Source organism: Simochromis diagramma, unplaced genomic scaffold (genome assembly GCF_900408965.1).
Source record: "Simochromis diagramma unplaced genomic scaffold, fSimDia1.1 OVJJ01000361.1, whole genome shotgun sequence".
NCBI lineage: Eukaryota > Metazoa > Chordata > Actinopteri > Cichliformes > Cichlidae > Simochromis > Simochromis diagramma.
The window spans coordinates 15,748,882-15,766,120 of NW_024386860.1; the positions used below are offsets into that span (position 1 = coordinate 15,748,882).

Sequence of the window (17,239 nt, forward strand, 5' to 3'; positions counted from 1 at the left end):
CGACCTGCACAGAAACTGAAGGCATGATCGAGCGTTGACATGGACGGCAGCAAAACCAATTTAAGCTGTCTACAAGAAATAAATAATATAGTTTAAATATACAATATATGTAGAATATTTTCCCTGCATCAGCATGAGACTCCACTGGAAAAAACAGGAATTTACTTTGCTAAAAATGAGACATGTTTATCTATAGGTTCCTCAATGGGTTAGTTTGTGCTACTCTCTGACTTTGATGACAAAATGTGTTAGTTCAGATTAACCAATAAATTCATTGATGCATCAGCTTTTGTCAACATTATGTAAAATAAGGTCCTACCATCTAGCTTCATACGTCTTAACTTTTATCCATTTTAAAAAAAAAAGAAGAAGAAGAAAAAACACATAATCATTTTAAACATGACTACTGTCTTTCTAGAGCAACACACTGCAAAACTGCACCATTAGCAGGACTGTCATCCGTCTTACTTTTTACCTGAACTGTTTGCAACTTCTCATCACAGTGTAAGGGATGCTGCAGCCCTGATTAGTAACAAGGAGCTGGATAACATCTGAGACGCAGATGTTAACTGGCATTATGAAAAACAGGCAAGATCAGTTTAACTAATGGTATCAGAGTTGAAAAATTTAGTTCAGAGCTTGTGAACTCGTAACTCTGAACCCACATACAACTCTGCCAGCCTGCAACCCCCAATTCATCTACAGGCAAAAAGTTAAATGAACAAAACTATAAAAATGACAATGCTAAGTTGAGGTACCAACAATCATAAACAGCCCACTGAACAGTAGTCAGGTTTGGTAACATTCTATTTTTATTACAAGGTTCAGACATATTTTGTGGCTCCACACGGAATTTTGTTAGTCCAATAAACTTAAAGGTTGCAGACTCCTGGTCTAGTCAACGAATCCATCACAGACCTTCCGAGGGTTCCACAAACCCTCTCCGGTTCTCTAGAGCAGCGGTCCCCAACCCCCGGGCCTCGGACCGGTACCGGTCCGTGAGTCGTTTGGTACCGGGCCGCGAGAGTTGAGGCTCAGGTGTGAAATGTATGGTTTTCAGGGTTTTTAATCGGTTTTCAGCGTTATTTTGTTATCGTTTTTATCGTTAACTCTGTTTTCCTGGGTCTTTTCACGTGCGTTATGAATAAATCTTATTTTTTTCGGTACCGGTACTAGTTTTATTTTGTTGCATTTATCCGCGACACCTTAAAGGCCGGTCCGTGAAAATAATGTCGGGCATAAACCGGTCCGTGGCGCAAAAAAGGTTGGAGACCGCTGCCATAGAGGTCCTGGCACATCAAAGTTTTCCGTCACTGGGATGATGAGCGACAGTCTGAGCGTAGATTTGGGGTGGAGTATAGCATTATTCAGCAACCACCAAATTAAAAGCTCAACAAATGGTGTAATTTTGTCACCCAAGGACTTTGGCTTGACTCAGTATGTAATTTAGGAAGAACGGCCCCAACCATACAGCTTTAGATGTGCGCTGGCTTGTAACTCTTAACCACACACATGTATACACACCCACACTAATTATGTGAAACAGAAACCTTTCTAGAAGTCAAGTTGTTAAGCACAGAGGTACTACAAGCTGTTACTATGACACCATGGTGGGTGATGTTCCAACCACATCCTCCCATCGCTTCAGAGAAAGAGTTTAACAAGAAGTGATGGTGTGAAACAAGCCGTCTCGTAAACGCTGGCCTACTCCTTCGCCACCAACATCTCAGTGCATTACCTGATCAGTCATACCTATCAGGAACAAAAACAAATACCTGCAAGAAAGGATTTCCTTGTAGTCAAGGGCACAGCTTGCTTGCTGCATTGTTGATTTACTGGATGTATTCCTCAGGATATTCAGAGAGAGTTTAGTCATCACGCAAGTGGAACAGTGAATGATTAGAATGTTGCAGTTTTATTTTCCATTCACAGACACATTTACGTATGCAACTTAAATTGTTTTTTTGTTTTTTTAATAATTTCAGCTTTAAAAAGGGGAAATTTGGAAGATAAATTCCACTTTAGTTAGCTTTATTGTTAGTGGGGGTTTTCTCTTAATTTTTTTTAACCCATTGCTGATTAATATTTTCACTTCCTGTATGAACACAAATCTTTTTACCCAACTGACTTCTCCTAATGGCGGCCTACTGTGACATATGTTTTGTCTCCAACTTGTCGTAAGTTGTCTCTGCTGTGATTCACTAGATATTTATCCATCTGCGTACTGTGTTGCTAAGGAAATGCCACAAAACCATTTCAAACTACCTGAGGTACATTTCACATATTTCATTATGCTTTGTCATGAAGGCTACTGTTATACAATCTGATATGCCGGTTATTGAATTTAGGTCATTGAGCATTTAAGAAGGATTTCTCATCTGCATGGATAGCCTGGCACTGCACCATCATGTGGAAATCGCTGGACCAGTTAACTAAAATTGGACAGTTGCATGAAGAGCATCGATCTCTGCCTCTCCTTGAACAAAATGTTCTCAGTTCAATCAAAAATATCTTAGAGAAAAAGTCAGAAATCTTTTCATATCTATTACATTTAAATAAACGTGTCTGAATTCAGGGCATTTCTTAACACGTGCCTTCAGATGTCTCGGGAACTAAGACGGACTCTTGCGTAGTGAGAGATTACTTGGAATTTTGCACCATTGATTGATGTCGATATTATCCCCGTCAATCATCAGGTAACATCAAAGCTCAGCAGCTGCAATTTTCCAAGAATTTGCCTCCTTGCTGAACCTGTTGGCAAAAATGTGAGCACCTGAACCCTGCCCTGCATCCAGAGCAGAGGAACTTTCCTCAGGTATAACATCACAGGTCGAAAACTGGGTGCTCATTTTGTGTTAATGCACAATTAGGACACAGACTTCACTCAAAAGCACGCTGCTCTCTGATAGGTGCCTCTGAATAAATTCCTCACATGGCTCATGCATTTTAAATCTGGCAGGCCCCTGAGGAAATAAAATCCCTGGTCTAACAGCTAATTTACTGACCTCTAGAAGCCAAACGTAAACACGCATTTTAATTAAAAAGGCACACATTTCTGAGATCTTTTGGGAGCCATTTTGAGTCTCTGCTAGGTTAACGTTTACCAGGCAGACAGTATAAATAATGTGAAGAACAGAGTAGTGAGCAGTTTGTTCAGTCTAGACAGCATCTCCAGTGCAGTCTTGTGACTCACGTTGTGACAACGACAGTAGCAGTGGGAAAATTTACATTACAGAGCTGCTGACATTAGCTAAAGAAAATGTCTTGGGGCTTTCGACATAATGTGCAACGTGAGGAAGTGTCATCATCTTTGATACCCTTAAGCAATATTCACAACATCTACACCCATGAGGTGACTAAACCAAAAGACAAAGCTTTAGACTGAGAACCAAAATCAAATTACGAACCAGCAGATTAGACCTCTGTATGTGTCAAATGTTTAGTATTTGCATGCCTCGCAGAAACATGCACACTTGTGCATTTCAGCAGCCATATTAGTATTCAGAATCAGCACCTGGAACATGTTAAGTCTTGCTCGCAGACTCTCGCTGACCACATGGCTCTCTCCCAGCAGCATTTTCTCGTGTTACCTTCTACATTATAAATACTATGATAACAGTGTGCAGGACTAATCTTAAAATTGGTGCATAGGTGCAGGATTTTTCTGGCAAAAAACATGCCTTAAGGAACCAGTGACGTTTCTCTTTTTTTTGGCGGGGGTGGGGGGTTCAAAAACATGTCGATCATACACAGAAATTCAGCATGATGAATTTGATTTATGATGCATAAGTTGCAGATCATTTCTAATCAGACAATTCAGTGGTTGCTTTACAAATGAATTTACAGATAAAATGTGAGAAGTGGTTGAAAATGCAAACCCAGCCTTCTCAAGCCGCTCTTTGCACAGCTTGAGAAGATTGGCTTTGGTATTTTCTGCTCTACAACTCCTTCCAATTGGAAACGGTGGCAGCGCTGGTAGTTGGAAGTGGACCAGAGGTGCGCAAGTAGACGACTATAAAGAATAGAATGAAGAAATTCAAATCGGGTATGGTTTTTGTTTTCTACGAGTGGAAGTGCAGAACTTTTTGATTACAACAAGCCACGCAAACAATGCAGGAATGTTCTTCTTGTCAGGCGTTGCTCGACATGCATCCTGACAACACTGGAGGAGCTGACTGTTTTATGATTCGTAATGTTAAAGCAGTCACACACAAAAGACCTCTCTGATTGACAGCCTCAGCAGACTGAGGCAAAACGATTTGTTTATATTTTGGAAAATGAGGTTCAGTGAATTAGCTATCAACTTTTTTGTCGTTGTTGCTGTGTACCACCAGATGTACTGAAAAATAAAACAGGATTAGTAATTAGTGATTTTCAGGTAAGTTTGGAAGCGCTTTGGTGCAAGCCCAAATTCACTAGCTGCCAAGCTGAGGCATGTTTGGTTGAAGTAAGTTCAAGATAGTTCCTTGTTATAAAGACATGTTTTTAACCTCAAGCAATGAAAGATGCTCCCAAAGTCAGTAAGTGACACTGAGTAACTACTATGATTACAATAATTTGTCTGATCTGCCATAATCAGACAGCACTAGGGAAACATAAAACATTTTTAGTCGTGCATAACATTTTATTAAGAGCACCAGCTACTATCATTACCCTTCCACTCTCTCATCCCCACTTTACCTCAGTCAGCTTTCATTTACGGGTATTTGTTGTTCTCCAATTTAATCTCTGTTATTGCACACATTAGTTTTCCCTCCTAAATTAGCACAGACAGCATATTACTTTGAACCACATGCTTCACCTAAACGTCTGTTTCTTCCCTTCTGGTAACTGTATCGTGGATCTTCAGGCACAAGTGCTTTAGTAGCCAGAATTTCTTGACATACAAGCTAAAGTCAACAATACACTCTGCTATAGACATTATATTTAAAGTACAGGATGTGCTTCCTATTACTGGCTCCTATTGTGTGAAAATTTCACAGCAATCATGGTGCACAAAACCAAAGATGTACACAGAAGAGACTGCACAGTAACTTCCAACATCCTGTGTCCTGCGTAGATGTGCAACACACTGGCTCACCAGAATGAATGGTATAACACAGAGGCTTGAACTTCAGTGTTTACCTTGATAATGCTGCTCCTGCGTGGTATTTCAGATTTGGTGTCCAGACCGGCAGAGGTGTTGGCGTTGTCCACCCCGGTTTGGCTGCCAGGTGCGACGAGGGATCCCGAGCCGACCATATTTTCAGATATCCCACAGTCTCCATTCAAGACCGACACTTCGCAATGCGTCTTACCAGCTGCGTTGTCGCTGGGCACGGCAGTATCCTCGGGATTCAATGGAGGCAGGCTGCCGTCCTCTTCAAACTCCGCCATAGGCACTTCGAGCACACACACACACTCCCTTTCTCTCTCTCACACACACACACACACAAGCTGACGAGCTGCTGGGTAACAAAGCCGTATGTTTCAGCCGTACTCCCAATTTCCTGCCTGGCCTATTGCCTCGATGTAACATTTACACCAAATCACGCCGTATCATCTCTCGGTGCAGATAGCTGACAGGTTCCTACAGAGAGAGGGGTTTTCTCCGTGCATTGTGCTCTGTGGAGAGAAACCACAGCGATTAGCATAATTAGGCAGCATGACAGTAGTAACAACAGCAACGTGAACAGTGGCAGCTTTTGTACAGGCGTTCAGCAGTGCGCTGAAAGCGGATGTTAACTTGCAATCACTACAAGCTGTCATCACAAATGCAGCAAATACAGCCGGTTTTTCCCCATTTATGTGCATGCTTTCTTGTGCATTTCTGCACAAGTTCGCACAAACAGCGACTCCATTACGGTCCATTTAACTGTAATAACAATAATAACAACCCACCCACACCAGCGTACCGGTGGTCGTTAAGGTAAATAACGTTAACAGAAACTTATCAGGTCAATTAACGTCTCCACTAAAGTCACGATTAGCTTCATGTGACGCTCGTCGGTTTTGTGTACTTGCCTTTTAAAGCGCCTGGTCCCACACTATCCATGAATGACCCGTCTTCTTTGAGCACAGCACCCTTGGCTGTCTTTCACTACTGAGTGCCGAGCAGCGCTTAGCTTAGCTACAGCTAACTCCACTCGCCTGCTAGCTGTTTGAAGTTAGTTTTCCCAGCCAACTAAAACTCTAAAAAGGAAGGAGAGAAATGCTTCCCCTGATTTTTTTTTTTCAGGTCAGACTTCAGCGGTTATTACGTTTTCTTAAAAGAAAAATGAGAAAAGAAACGAAAACGTTGATTTCCCGTTAAATCACGCGCATACAGTAGTCTCCATGGAACAAAGTTGTGTATGTCTCGTGAACGCGCAGCAGGAGAAACAGGCCGAGCTGTCAATCAAACCCATAGACAAGGGCTGCCAAACATACGGCCTGCGGGCTCGTACCGGTCCGCCACAGGGTCCCGTTTGGTCCACTTGATGGTTTGGCAAAGTATAAAAATTGCAGAATAAACCTTAATTACTCCTGTTAATCAATAACATGTACCACCAGTCCTTTTGTGGTGGTGCTGAAATTGAAAGATACAGAACGTATTTATAGATCTAGTCCAGTGATTTAATTCTTAAAGGTGTCAAATATGTTTTCAATGTTTTATTACTTTACGGTGTGATCTGTAAAATATAATGTACATGTACAGCCAACGAAATCACACTTATCTCAAAAGACCTCACCTGCTCATCATTAGTGTTATAAATTACTCTCAGGAAATAAGAAAAATGATTAAGTAAGAAGTAATACCCCTTGTTGTAAAGTTATAGAAATGTGGTTTTTAATGGTTTTTAAGGTTTTTAAAAATGTGAGCAAAATTTTTAAAAAACCTTACCTGTGGCTGAGCTGAATAGTTCTCAAAGTTTTACTTCATGTCCAGAAGAGAATATTTGGACGTGTAATAATATTTACTTATTAAATGATTAAATATAAACAATTACAGAATGTTTTTACTGAGCTTACCCACTTAAGCTGAAATTAGGTTGCACTTTGACTAAAATAAGTTAGAAATCCGTGCTGTAGACTACCAGGAAATATTAGACCCACACACACACATCAATTACTTTCACTTTTCTACATAGCAAACAAGGCTGCATGCCACACATTGTAAAATACCCACATGCCTTTCACATTACTCTCAAATAGTTCAAGTGTTTTCTTGCTGACTTATGTCACATAAGTCAAAACAAAAGTACGTGCAAAAAGGCCACAAAACCAACAGCACCACAAAGTCACCAAGAGCATACAGAGAGTAAACTAAGGGTGACTGAACAGCATTTCAATTCCAGGTTTGTATAAACTTTTCAGCCATAAATGGATATAAATGTTGGATGTTACCTATCTGTCTGAGCTAAAATAAAGGTTACAACGTATTCCAAGGAGACACAACATACCATGCATGCAGTGCAAACCAACCCAAATCCTCTTTTTAAGGTAACATTTGGATGATTGGAACAGAACTTTTATCATCGTTTCAGCCACGATAATCATTATGTTGAATAATTTGTGTCTTACATGGAATGTGGATGACACAGTGCATTTGTGTTTTCATCTTCGTCACAGGGAATTAAGACAACGTAAAGTTGGTTTTCCTCACTTTCACAGAAACTCCCTTGTGAGTGAACGTAGCTGATTATTGTAATAGCACAACGGCCACCTTCATTGGGCAAGTGTTTCGTGTTATGTCATACCCGGGGAACTATGTGCTAGAGTAGGTCCAACCACCTGGGAAGGGGCTCAGTGTGAATTGTAGAAGTGTTTTGGGGTCAAATGCATTTTTCATGCTTACACCTGCTGTGTCGCTTAGGTCATGTCAGAGCAATGAGAAAATGCAATTTTGATAATGTGGTTTAACAGTTAGAGCTCATTTTCACTTATCAAGTGAGAAAATAAGCCCTGTAGTTATACTGTTCCAGTCACCATTCATTCTACCTACAACATTTAACAAGGATAATACAAAAAAACCCCACCAAAAAACATAAATAAGTCTTGCTGGAGTAGTTCTGCTTTCTTTTTCTTTAATTTTATTATATATTTCTGTATCATGTTATCTTCTTTTCAAGCATCATCTGTGAATAATGCATAAAAAGAAAGTAAACAACACGAAACAAAATAAAAGTCAACAGGAGCAAGAAGCAAGTGCACACAAAAGATTATTGGGCAAATGTCATTAATCTCACAGTTTTATTCATCGGTTTCACATACAGGAAGTCCTTGAAGATACAGGAAATAGATGGATAACCAAAATATTGTCAAGCTGCTTTTAGGAAGAGCAAAGACAACGTTCCATGGAAAGCCTTTCTACAGCAGGGAATGCTGTTTTCTAACAATGACCTGGCAGGATTGACTCTACACTTACTTTTGAAAGTAAACAGATTAATGCTTTGAAATATAAACTGCTTTCTCTGCGTGACTGTAGGACATGTTCTGAATGACTAATGCTGTTGTTGTCCATCTGAGTGGTATTTATGATGAATCAAAAACAGCTCACATTATGTCTAATTTCCTTGTATTTATACGGACGGTGCTCGGAAGATGTACTAATCTGAAAGGTGAAGTAACGGCTCTTACTACATAACAGTCTCATTGCACTATTGCGTCAGATTTCTTGTGAAAATATTCTCACAGTAACTACTCTTTGAAAGAAAGTAATCGGGTTTTAGGAGGGATGATTAAGCGATTTAAAATATTAGTCATGCATAGTCAACACAGACCTTAAATGTAATTCTTAGAGCCTAAATTCATACCCTCCTTTACAAAAAGACACGCAGAGTGAGTGATGAGGCTTAAAGTTATTTTACATGGTTTAGTAGGCTTTGTTCATAGGCCACTGCCTCAGATGAAAGCAGGCAAAGCGAGTGTTGTGAAATACAAAAGCAGGAGGTGGGGTGAGTTGTACAACAGAGACATCTGCTGACTTATAATGGTACACTGTCTTTTTTTGTGCAGGGCAAAGTTTGTTCTGACTTTGTCCTGTGACCATTCGCGTTTGCATTACAAAACACTTATAATAATAATAAAAACAAAACGTCTACCCATGCACCCCAACTGCCAGTGCATTTGTGCTCTTTCTCAGCATTCCCATTTACATTGTTATGTTTTAAATATAAAAGAGCATTTTCCTTTTTCACCGTGGTCCTTTTGCACAAGTGTGTAAAACAGTTTAGTTGTCGGTGATTTTCCTTCGGCTGTGGTTCGGCTTAAAGCTTTTTTGGTGGTGCCTCCAAACAGTTCTCTGTGGTACCATGTAAGATGCTACCGTTGTCCCCTTGACAAGAGCTACTATTTGTAGTTAACTATTTGTTTTTAACCAATTTTCTCCTTAGTATAAGAAACAAAACAGCCGGGTACATTCAGTATTTTTTTAATTAATATTTATTCATACATTTGGAAATTGATTTTTACTGTATCCTTATTATTGAGTGTGTGTTCAGTATTTCATTTCGTTTCTTTGCTTTATCAATTGTTTGTTCAATTGTTTGTTTTAGGTCATCACTAGTTAATGATGCAGCTTTTTAAACAATGCTTCTTGATATTGCAGTGTCATCTTTAACCGTGGGAAATTCTCTGCTGACTTTCATTACATTTTACAATAAAAATGAATGTGAAGGCAATAAATGCATATTAATGTAAACTCAATAAATATGTGTATGTAAATATAATAAAGCTGATGACTGTTACATATGGGATCAATTTACTGAAGACTGTTCATATTCAGTCATTTAAAGACAGTTGAACTTCAGCATATGCAGAATATGCTATTTTTAATGTACTAATACTTATTGTATCAGTATGTGCTGAGTCAATATTTAAATGCACCATCTGGTGCTGCCAGCATCATTGGATTAACAATAACACTTTATTTAATGTTTGTTCCGACAAAATACTGCGATTCATTATCACTGTCTGTCCACAATCTGCAAAGTGTCTTTGATTAAAGGTGAAGTGTTAAAGAAATGTCTTCAGACAATAGAACAGATTTGTCTGTATTTATTTATTTTCCATGTTCTCTTTCATATGTCATTGGTATCTTATCTCATGTTACAGACAGAGAGCCAACAAAGAACATGTGAACAGTACTGGGCTGAAGCTCAGTTTGCAGACTCAACAGTTTAGCCTTTAGCCTATCGGAATGATCTCGGTGGTGCATGTGCATGAAGCAGGGCACCAAGCCTTCACCAGCTCATTACTGCATCCAGTGGTGTTTTTCAAGATTGGACAGTTGATGTAATGGTCTATATATGGACAGGGGTTGTCTAAAAATAAAGTAAAGCAATGATTAGCTCATTGTCTTCATTATCAGCAACACATTTTACCTGCCCAGTAATTAAACACCACATTTACTTACTGCAGAGTTTGTCCACACAGTTGTTAGGACAGGAGCCACATGGGGATCCAGGTGTGTAAGGCGCCCATCGCCTGAAGTTTCCTCTGTTAAATAAAAACAGTTTATTACAATTATTTCAGGCTTAATAATTGTAATTTCATGTAATTTAGACTCTATTTTTCGTTTTGTCTGAGCACATATGTCTGTATTTACATATATATTCATATTTGTACATGTAAATGCAAGTATGTGCACTTGCATATATCGTTTTTTCTGTATATGTCTGAAATAAAGATAAAGATACAAAGTGTGCTCCACCCTCAAACTTCAATTTATTTCCATCGCTGTTAAGATTGCTAACAAAGTGACATGTAAAATAAAGCCACTGTAGGCTTTACGGGTGTGAAAGGTGTCACCTACGCGCGATAATAATGGCAGCCATAGTAATAGATGTTGTTAGGGCACAGCGTTGCTCCACAGCCAACTTTGTATGAGCTGTTCCATATGACCTGATGAGAAAAACATAAAGCCGTTGGTTTTAGAGATACTCCAGTGTTGAAATAGCTACTGACTGCTCAAATATGAACATAAGTCATTTATGTTTGTCCTGTTTTAACATTGCTAATTCTTGACTGCCTGGAAACATTTGGGCACTACACTCTGCAAGTTAATTTGTATTTAAAGCACTACATTTGTTTTAGTTAAAAGAGACAAATTTATCTTCCTAAAAACGCAGTGCCTCTTTAAAAGTGATTAAACAACTGCTTTTTGAAATATAAAAATTTCATTTTTCTAAATAGGTTTGGATTCTCTTTTTGAAAGCAGGAAGGGCCACTCGTCTTGAACATACAATCCACCATAAAACGAATACTTAGTAATGAGAAAGACACAAACAGAGTCCTTCGTCATGACATCAAAAGCATCCTGCAGCTCAGATAGCAACATTATACTTTTATTCAACAACGATAAAACTAGAAGGAATTTTTGTACTTAATCATTTGAACTTCTCTTATCACTGTCTGCACTTTCTACTTAATTCATGTATTTTGCATAATGTGAGCCAGAGTTCTCATGTAGCGCTTCGATCAGCCAGTCATTAGGCAGTAGTTAAGTGCGTCATTTCTGAAGGGGCTGACCTTTGGGATTTTCATCATAACTGTCTGTAGTTTACTCAAAGTGGTGCAAAAATGTTTCTTGCAGCATGATAATGCTTCATGGCAAACAGCAAACGTGTCGGACAGACTTTATTAATGTGTCGACCTTAGTGGGTGATTCACAATATAAATGTCTATCTGACAAAGCTGCAGATATCACTATATTATTACCGCATACTATTGTCAGTGTAGACCAAAATCATTAAGCAGCTACCAAGAACTGAGGCTACTTGAGAACAAAAGGCATCCCTGGTGTTAAAATGCTCTGTGATGTACTTTCGGGAGTAACTTTTCTTAGATAAGCTTATATTAGTTCAGTTCAAGAATAATATGTTCACTCAGTTGGAGTTGTGTTGTTTGGCCACCTGATCACTGCAAGCCTAAGATTCACGCTCTTTTGGGTATGTATTCACTTTGTTATTGTGTGAATGTTTTGCTGAGCAAAGATCTGTAAGACTGAAGCAAGACAGTAATAAATGGAGAAAACAACAACCCCAAAGATGCTGAAAAGCTGTATGAAATGAACAAAGTCGTTTCATTTGTCATTTGATCCACAGTTAACCCATTAAAGTCTCAATCACTAATCCATTGCCAAAAAAGGTCTAATTGAAAATGTTGTGTTTACGGTAAAAATACGTGATATCAGTTTGCATATATGAGTTTTAATTTGTATCATATTTGCTACACCAGCCATTCTTTTTGCAATTTATTCCTTTCGATGTACCATGCAACTTATTTCAGTTTTTTGGGGAGGAAATAAATCACACTGATGATGAAGAAGTCTTAAAAACTCACAAAGAGTCATGTAATCAAATTATGATGCACTTGGCTTTAATGGGTTAATAAAAAGAAGCAGCTATCAAACAGGTAAAAGAAAGCAGAAACCTTTCTGTATAAGCTGTTGTTACCTGTGTATAGTGACCAATAGATTTTCCATTGGTGGATCCAGTGGGGTAATTGTAGCGTTCTACCTCACTATGCCACGCATTGATGACATCAGTCCACGACTTAAGAGAAGATGAATAGAACAGATTCTCGCCCAAGTGATATCCTTTTTGACAGTGGGAAACATGGCAGCACTGATTATTTATTAGGATCTACAAATGCAGCCTTTCGTTTTCATGTCACAGTAGATGTCACGGCTGGGGCGGCAGTCGTGTGGAGGTGAGAAGGAGGATCCAAATAGCAGCCAGAGGTGGAGGTGCAAGTGAGATTTATTTACAGTGAGTAATAACCAAGAAGCGGGCAGAACCGAAACATAAACCTAAACTGGGAAAACTAACACAAAAGGAGGACACGGGGCGAGGAGCAGAGAGACACGGTGAAACACGGAATAATGCTGAGTACACAGAAGATTCACAGAGAAACACAGACGACGCGAAAGCACAGGCAGGCACAAACTATAAATACGCACACCAGGTAATCAGGAAAAGGCACACAGGAGGGGACACAGCTGGAACTAATGGGCATAACGAGACACAGACCTACAAAGTAAAACAGGAAACACACAGACTGTTTTACAACACAAAACTCAGGGACCCGTACAGAGCACAGAGGGAGACACAGGTAGGGAAAATAAACACGACAACCAAACCCCAAGAACTAATACAAAATCAGAATAAACTAGAAAATAATAATCATAAACTCAAAGCGCTGGGTCACCGACCCAGGACCATGACAGTAGATTTAATTTTTAGTGAAACAGGGTTCATTAAAAGCCTATAGATCATTATCTCCTCGTAGATAATATATTCTACTCTGTGTAATTTGTTATTAAAAGAAGGTATTAAGACTGAAGATAAGATAAAGTTCACTGTGATTCTGACCATCAATCACAGGTTTGCTCAGTTCAGAGGGAACCTTTAAATTGAGCCAGATTCAGATATGGAGATGTGGTGCAAGGTAACAAAGAAAAAGAAAAAGAAAGAAAGAAACAGAAGGAATAAAGGGAAGAGACATATACCATTGAGCAGGCGGGTGCTGGGTGCTCCATGATCCAGAGTACACTGATCAACCCAAGCCTGAGCACTGGCTGCTACCTCCTCACTATAGCTCTATAAAAGAAAAAGAAAAAAAAAAACATTATATTTTGAACATGCACCAACAATCCCTAAGAAAGAAAAAACCATTCTCTGGTTAGATTTGTGCTGAAAAGCAGCCCATTTGTGCCTGGAAAAATTGGTGAACTAAGAATGCAAAGTTAGAAAATACATCCTATTCTAATGCTTCAAATATGAAATGGCTTTAACTGAAGTGCCCTTGCTATTTGACACAAGCCAGTTTGCTATTCTACCAAAAGTTCCAACGCAAACGTGCAATTTTTCTTTTTACTTCTCTGCTAAAGCCTCACACCTCTGCACCCAGCTCGTTTGGCAAGGACATGAAACAGCTTTATTCTCCTGCTTTCAGAACTTCTGGCTTGATTTCCTACACTGAATATGCTTTAATAAAAGAAACATTAATCACATGTGATTAATATATAAATCATATTTTAGACTGATTAAATCTATCCATGAAATAAAATTGTCTAATGTATTTGAATATGTCAAACAGCTTCGATACATTTGCATACAATCCGAGTTGCTTGAATAGAACTGGAAAGATAAAAAACTGGAAGTTAGGATTGAGTCACCTCCTTATCATTAAACTATACAGTCCGGCTTTTATGATTTACAGGACTGTGGGTGAGGTGCAGTAAACCTCTCCCACTTTATCATTTTTCTCCCTCCTACAGGGAAGGAGGGAAAACAAATGCTGAGGATTGTGAGTAAACACTTGTGGAGCCACATTCACTGTTAGAGTTGAAAGCACGACTGACCATTATCAGCATGTCAGACGCCGAAGGCTGAACCGCTCTCCTGAACGCATTGTGCACGTCTACGATCTCAGCCTGAACCATTGCATTTTGTGGGCAAACGTCTGCAGGAGTGTGCGCGCGCACACACACACACACACACACACACACACACACACACACACACACACACACACATTAAAAATCAATGTGTAAACACCGGATTACAGACATAATAAGGAGTGGTATTTACTCCTGTGGTTTAATATCCATGATATGACTCACAAACATATCCTGGTTTAATTGCTCTAAAATGACTCCACATACAAAAAGAGTACACAGAGAGAACTGGGCCAAATGCATTAATCTTACTGGGAGACTTACTGGCACAGTTTCAGATGATGATTAAAATAAAATACTTTTGCAAACATGCCTAATGCATTTTTCACAGCGCTTACCTGGCTGTGGACACACCATGGAAGGTAGCATTTGAAAATGAAAAGAAAATTCAAGTTAATTTCTCATAAATGAAACAGACTAAAAATGCTAATTCTACTTGTTGTAGCTATTTTAATGCTGTTATTTGTTTCTTTTTTATCAGTTTCATTCACTGCTCTGTCAGGGAAGTTTATAGACAATTAACACTATAAAACCTTTGAGTCCCAGTTGTCCCCCAAAATATGACTAATAGTGGAGAACTGTATCCTTGTGCATCATTTGTCTTGCATGAAAAGCTTAATTCAACAGTACCAAGTGAATGAAAATAAAGAATATTTTAGTCAAAACTCTGCTGAGGACTCACAGAACAAAAAAAGAGGTTTTAAATTCTAAAATATACACTTTTCAGCCCATGCAAAATTCTTGCAGCATATGATAACATAGGTGACATTACTGTGTAGTAGAGAAGAAAGCTTTGCACTTCTACTCACCAAATCACATGCTGAGTGCACCTGATGCACTGCCACGATGTAAATGAGGAATGCTAGCATTTTCTCTGAGAACAAGAAAACAAAACAAAAATCTTTTTTTTCTTTTTATCCATGATGCTTTTAAACATTGTTGCCATTTTTAATTTCTGTGTAGTTTTTGTAGCTTGCATTCATCCATGAAATAAGTAAGATATTTCTTCCAAAACAACATCTGAGTGTTTATCTATCTATCTATCTATCTATCTATCTATCTATCTATCTATCTATCTATCTATCTATTACTTTGGTTATATGATATATAACAGAAACTATAAAAATGCTTAGATCTTGCATACCTGCTCCTAAGTCCTCAGGACAATGAGGTGAGTTGGCACTTTCCTCTGCCTCCTTATATAGATCCATGTCAAGTGCTCAGTACACTGGATATTGTACAAAGACAAGTCTGTCACATTGCATTAAAGGGGCCCTTTCTTCATAAGAGTACACCTGACTGCGAGTAAATGGGGAATTGTTAAGCCCGAGGGTTTAGCGACTACCTGATGTATTGGCCTGTGTTTACACAGCATAGAGTGGAACGGTTTCTGAGGTCAAAGCAAATAAGGAATACTGATACTGATGGATTAGAAGATAAAGTTGTATGCTTTTATATAAAAAAGGATTAAAGCTGTACAGCTTGGGTGGGCTAAAGAGGTGCCCATAACTTGCACTTGCACAAAATGCAATACATTAAAAGATTAATTCACAACGGCGTGCAGGAGTGGGAACCAGCAGATCATTAAGGCAAATTCAGTTGCACAATTCACAATGATATTATTTTAACCCAAAACTACAAGTGACAAAGACTGCTTTTTGTACTTTTAGTTTAGAGAGGGTTTGAAAAAATCCTCTCTAAACTAAAAGTAAGTAAGTTTAAAAAGCTACACTAATCAATTTAAGATGAGATCAGTTTGTCAAACAGAAAAAGCATTTGCAAATGCAGAAACATGCAAAGTTCTTTAATTATGTTTTTTTTTTCTCCTAATATTTTTCTGGGGATGAAATCAAGATTTTTTTTTGCAGTTTGTCTGCAAATAAACTGTGTGAAATGAGTAGCTTACACTGTTAGGGACTATACATAGGCAAAGTAGAAATGTTATCTTGGAGCAACATTTCTTACAGCATAACACAATCTTTTTTGTCAGTTCTTCATTGCATGTTTGACTGTACAAAAAACATTATGCTGCTATCACCCTTATGCTTAATGCATTACTTTTCTCTTTGTTATGCAGAACAACGAATTGCTGGACTCAGTAACACTGGTTACTTTTATCACTGAAACTGGGAGCACTTTTCAAAATGAAGTGTAATGCGTAAGAGAAAATAGGCTTTTTAAACAATTGGGTAAAACTAAGTGGCTGTTGCATGGGTAGAAGACAAACCTACCAAATTCAAGGTCCTGTATGGTAGAACAAGTTGCCTTTTGACTTTTAATATCATCATAAATGCTACACGGTGTTAGCATCCTAAGGGGATTAATTAAGACAGGCAGGATGTATTTTTCTAGTTGATTTTATTTCAGTCTTTAGCAACCTATCATTATTAAAGTCAATAGCCTGTCCAAGGTACACCCTGGACGGACAATCATTCATACTTACATTCACACCTACAGCCTTTTAGAATCAGCAGTTAACCTCCTGAGTGAACCTTCCCCATTGTCAGCTGGAATAAAATCCAGCCACCTGCAACCCTAAGTTGAGTAAGAGAATATGCATGTAAGACAATGAGATGTATTAAGGTTAAGGTGGCATGACAGCTTACTGCTAAACACCTGGCTTCCCCTGGTGTCTGTGCATGTTTTCCTCATGCAAAAGTAATAATTAATCTTATGAGGTTTACTTTACGATAAATAGAAGTTAAATAAAAGGAAGGAGGATGTTTAAAATGTGCATATACATCAAACAAGCCAATCATTCACTGATTTTCGTAACTACTTATCCAATTCAGGATAAGTCCTGGACCTGGTGTGTTT

General features: G+C 38.6%; 2 protein-coding genes across 2 annotated transcripts in view; both read right to left on the reverse strand.

Moving 5' to 3' along the window:
- The window catches only part of LOC120732878 (inactive phospholipase C-like protein 2), a 43,456-nt gene extending 37,852 nt beyond the window's left edge, over nt 1–5,604 (reverse strand). Inside the window, exon 1 of the mRNA XM_040030756.1 lies at nt 5,125–5,604. Within this exon, the coding sequence (XP_039886690.1) occupies nt 5,125–5,376 (252 nt within the window). The 5' untranslated portion in view covers nt 5,377–5,604. The remainder of the gene's footprint in view (nt 1–5,124) is intronic.
- A 4,404-nt stretch (nt 5,605–10,008) lies between these two features.
- LOC120732880 (cysteine-rich venom protein) lies at nt 10,009–15,648 on the reverse strand. The gene is made up of 9 exons (XM_040030758.1): nt 15,567–15,648; nt 15,232–15,296; nt 14,761–14,764; nt 14,327–14,427; nt 13,472–13,562; nt 12,417–12,559; nt 10,775–10,863; nt 10,376–10,458; nt 10,009–10,283 (listed from the first exon to the last, which is right to left on the reverse strand). The coding sequence occupies exons 1-9, from the start codon at nt 15,631–15,633 to the stop codon at nt 10,147–10,149; spliced, it is 780 nt and encodes a 259-aa protein (XP_039886692.1). The 5' UTR covers nt 15,634–15,648; the 3' UTR covers nt 10,009–10,146.
- Nucleotides 15,649–17,239: the final 1,591 nt, after the last annotated feature.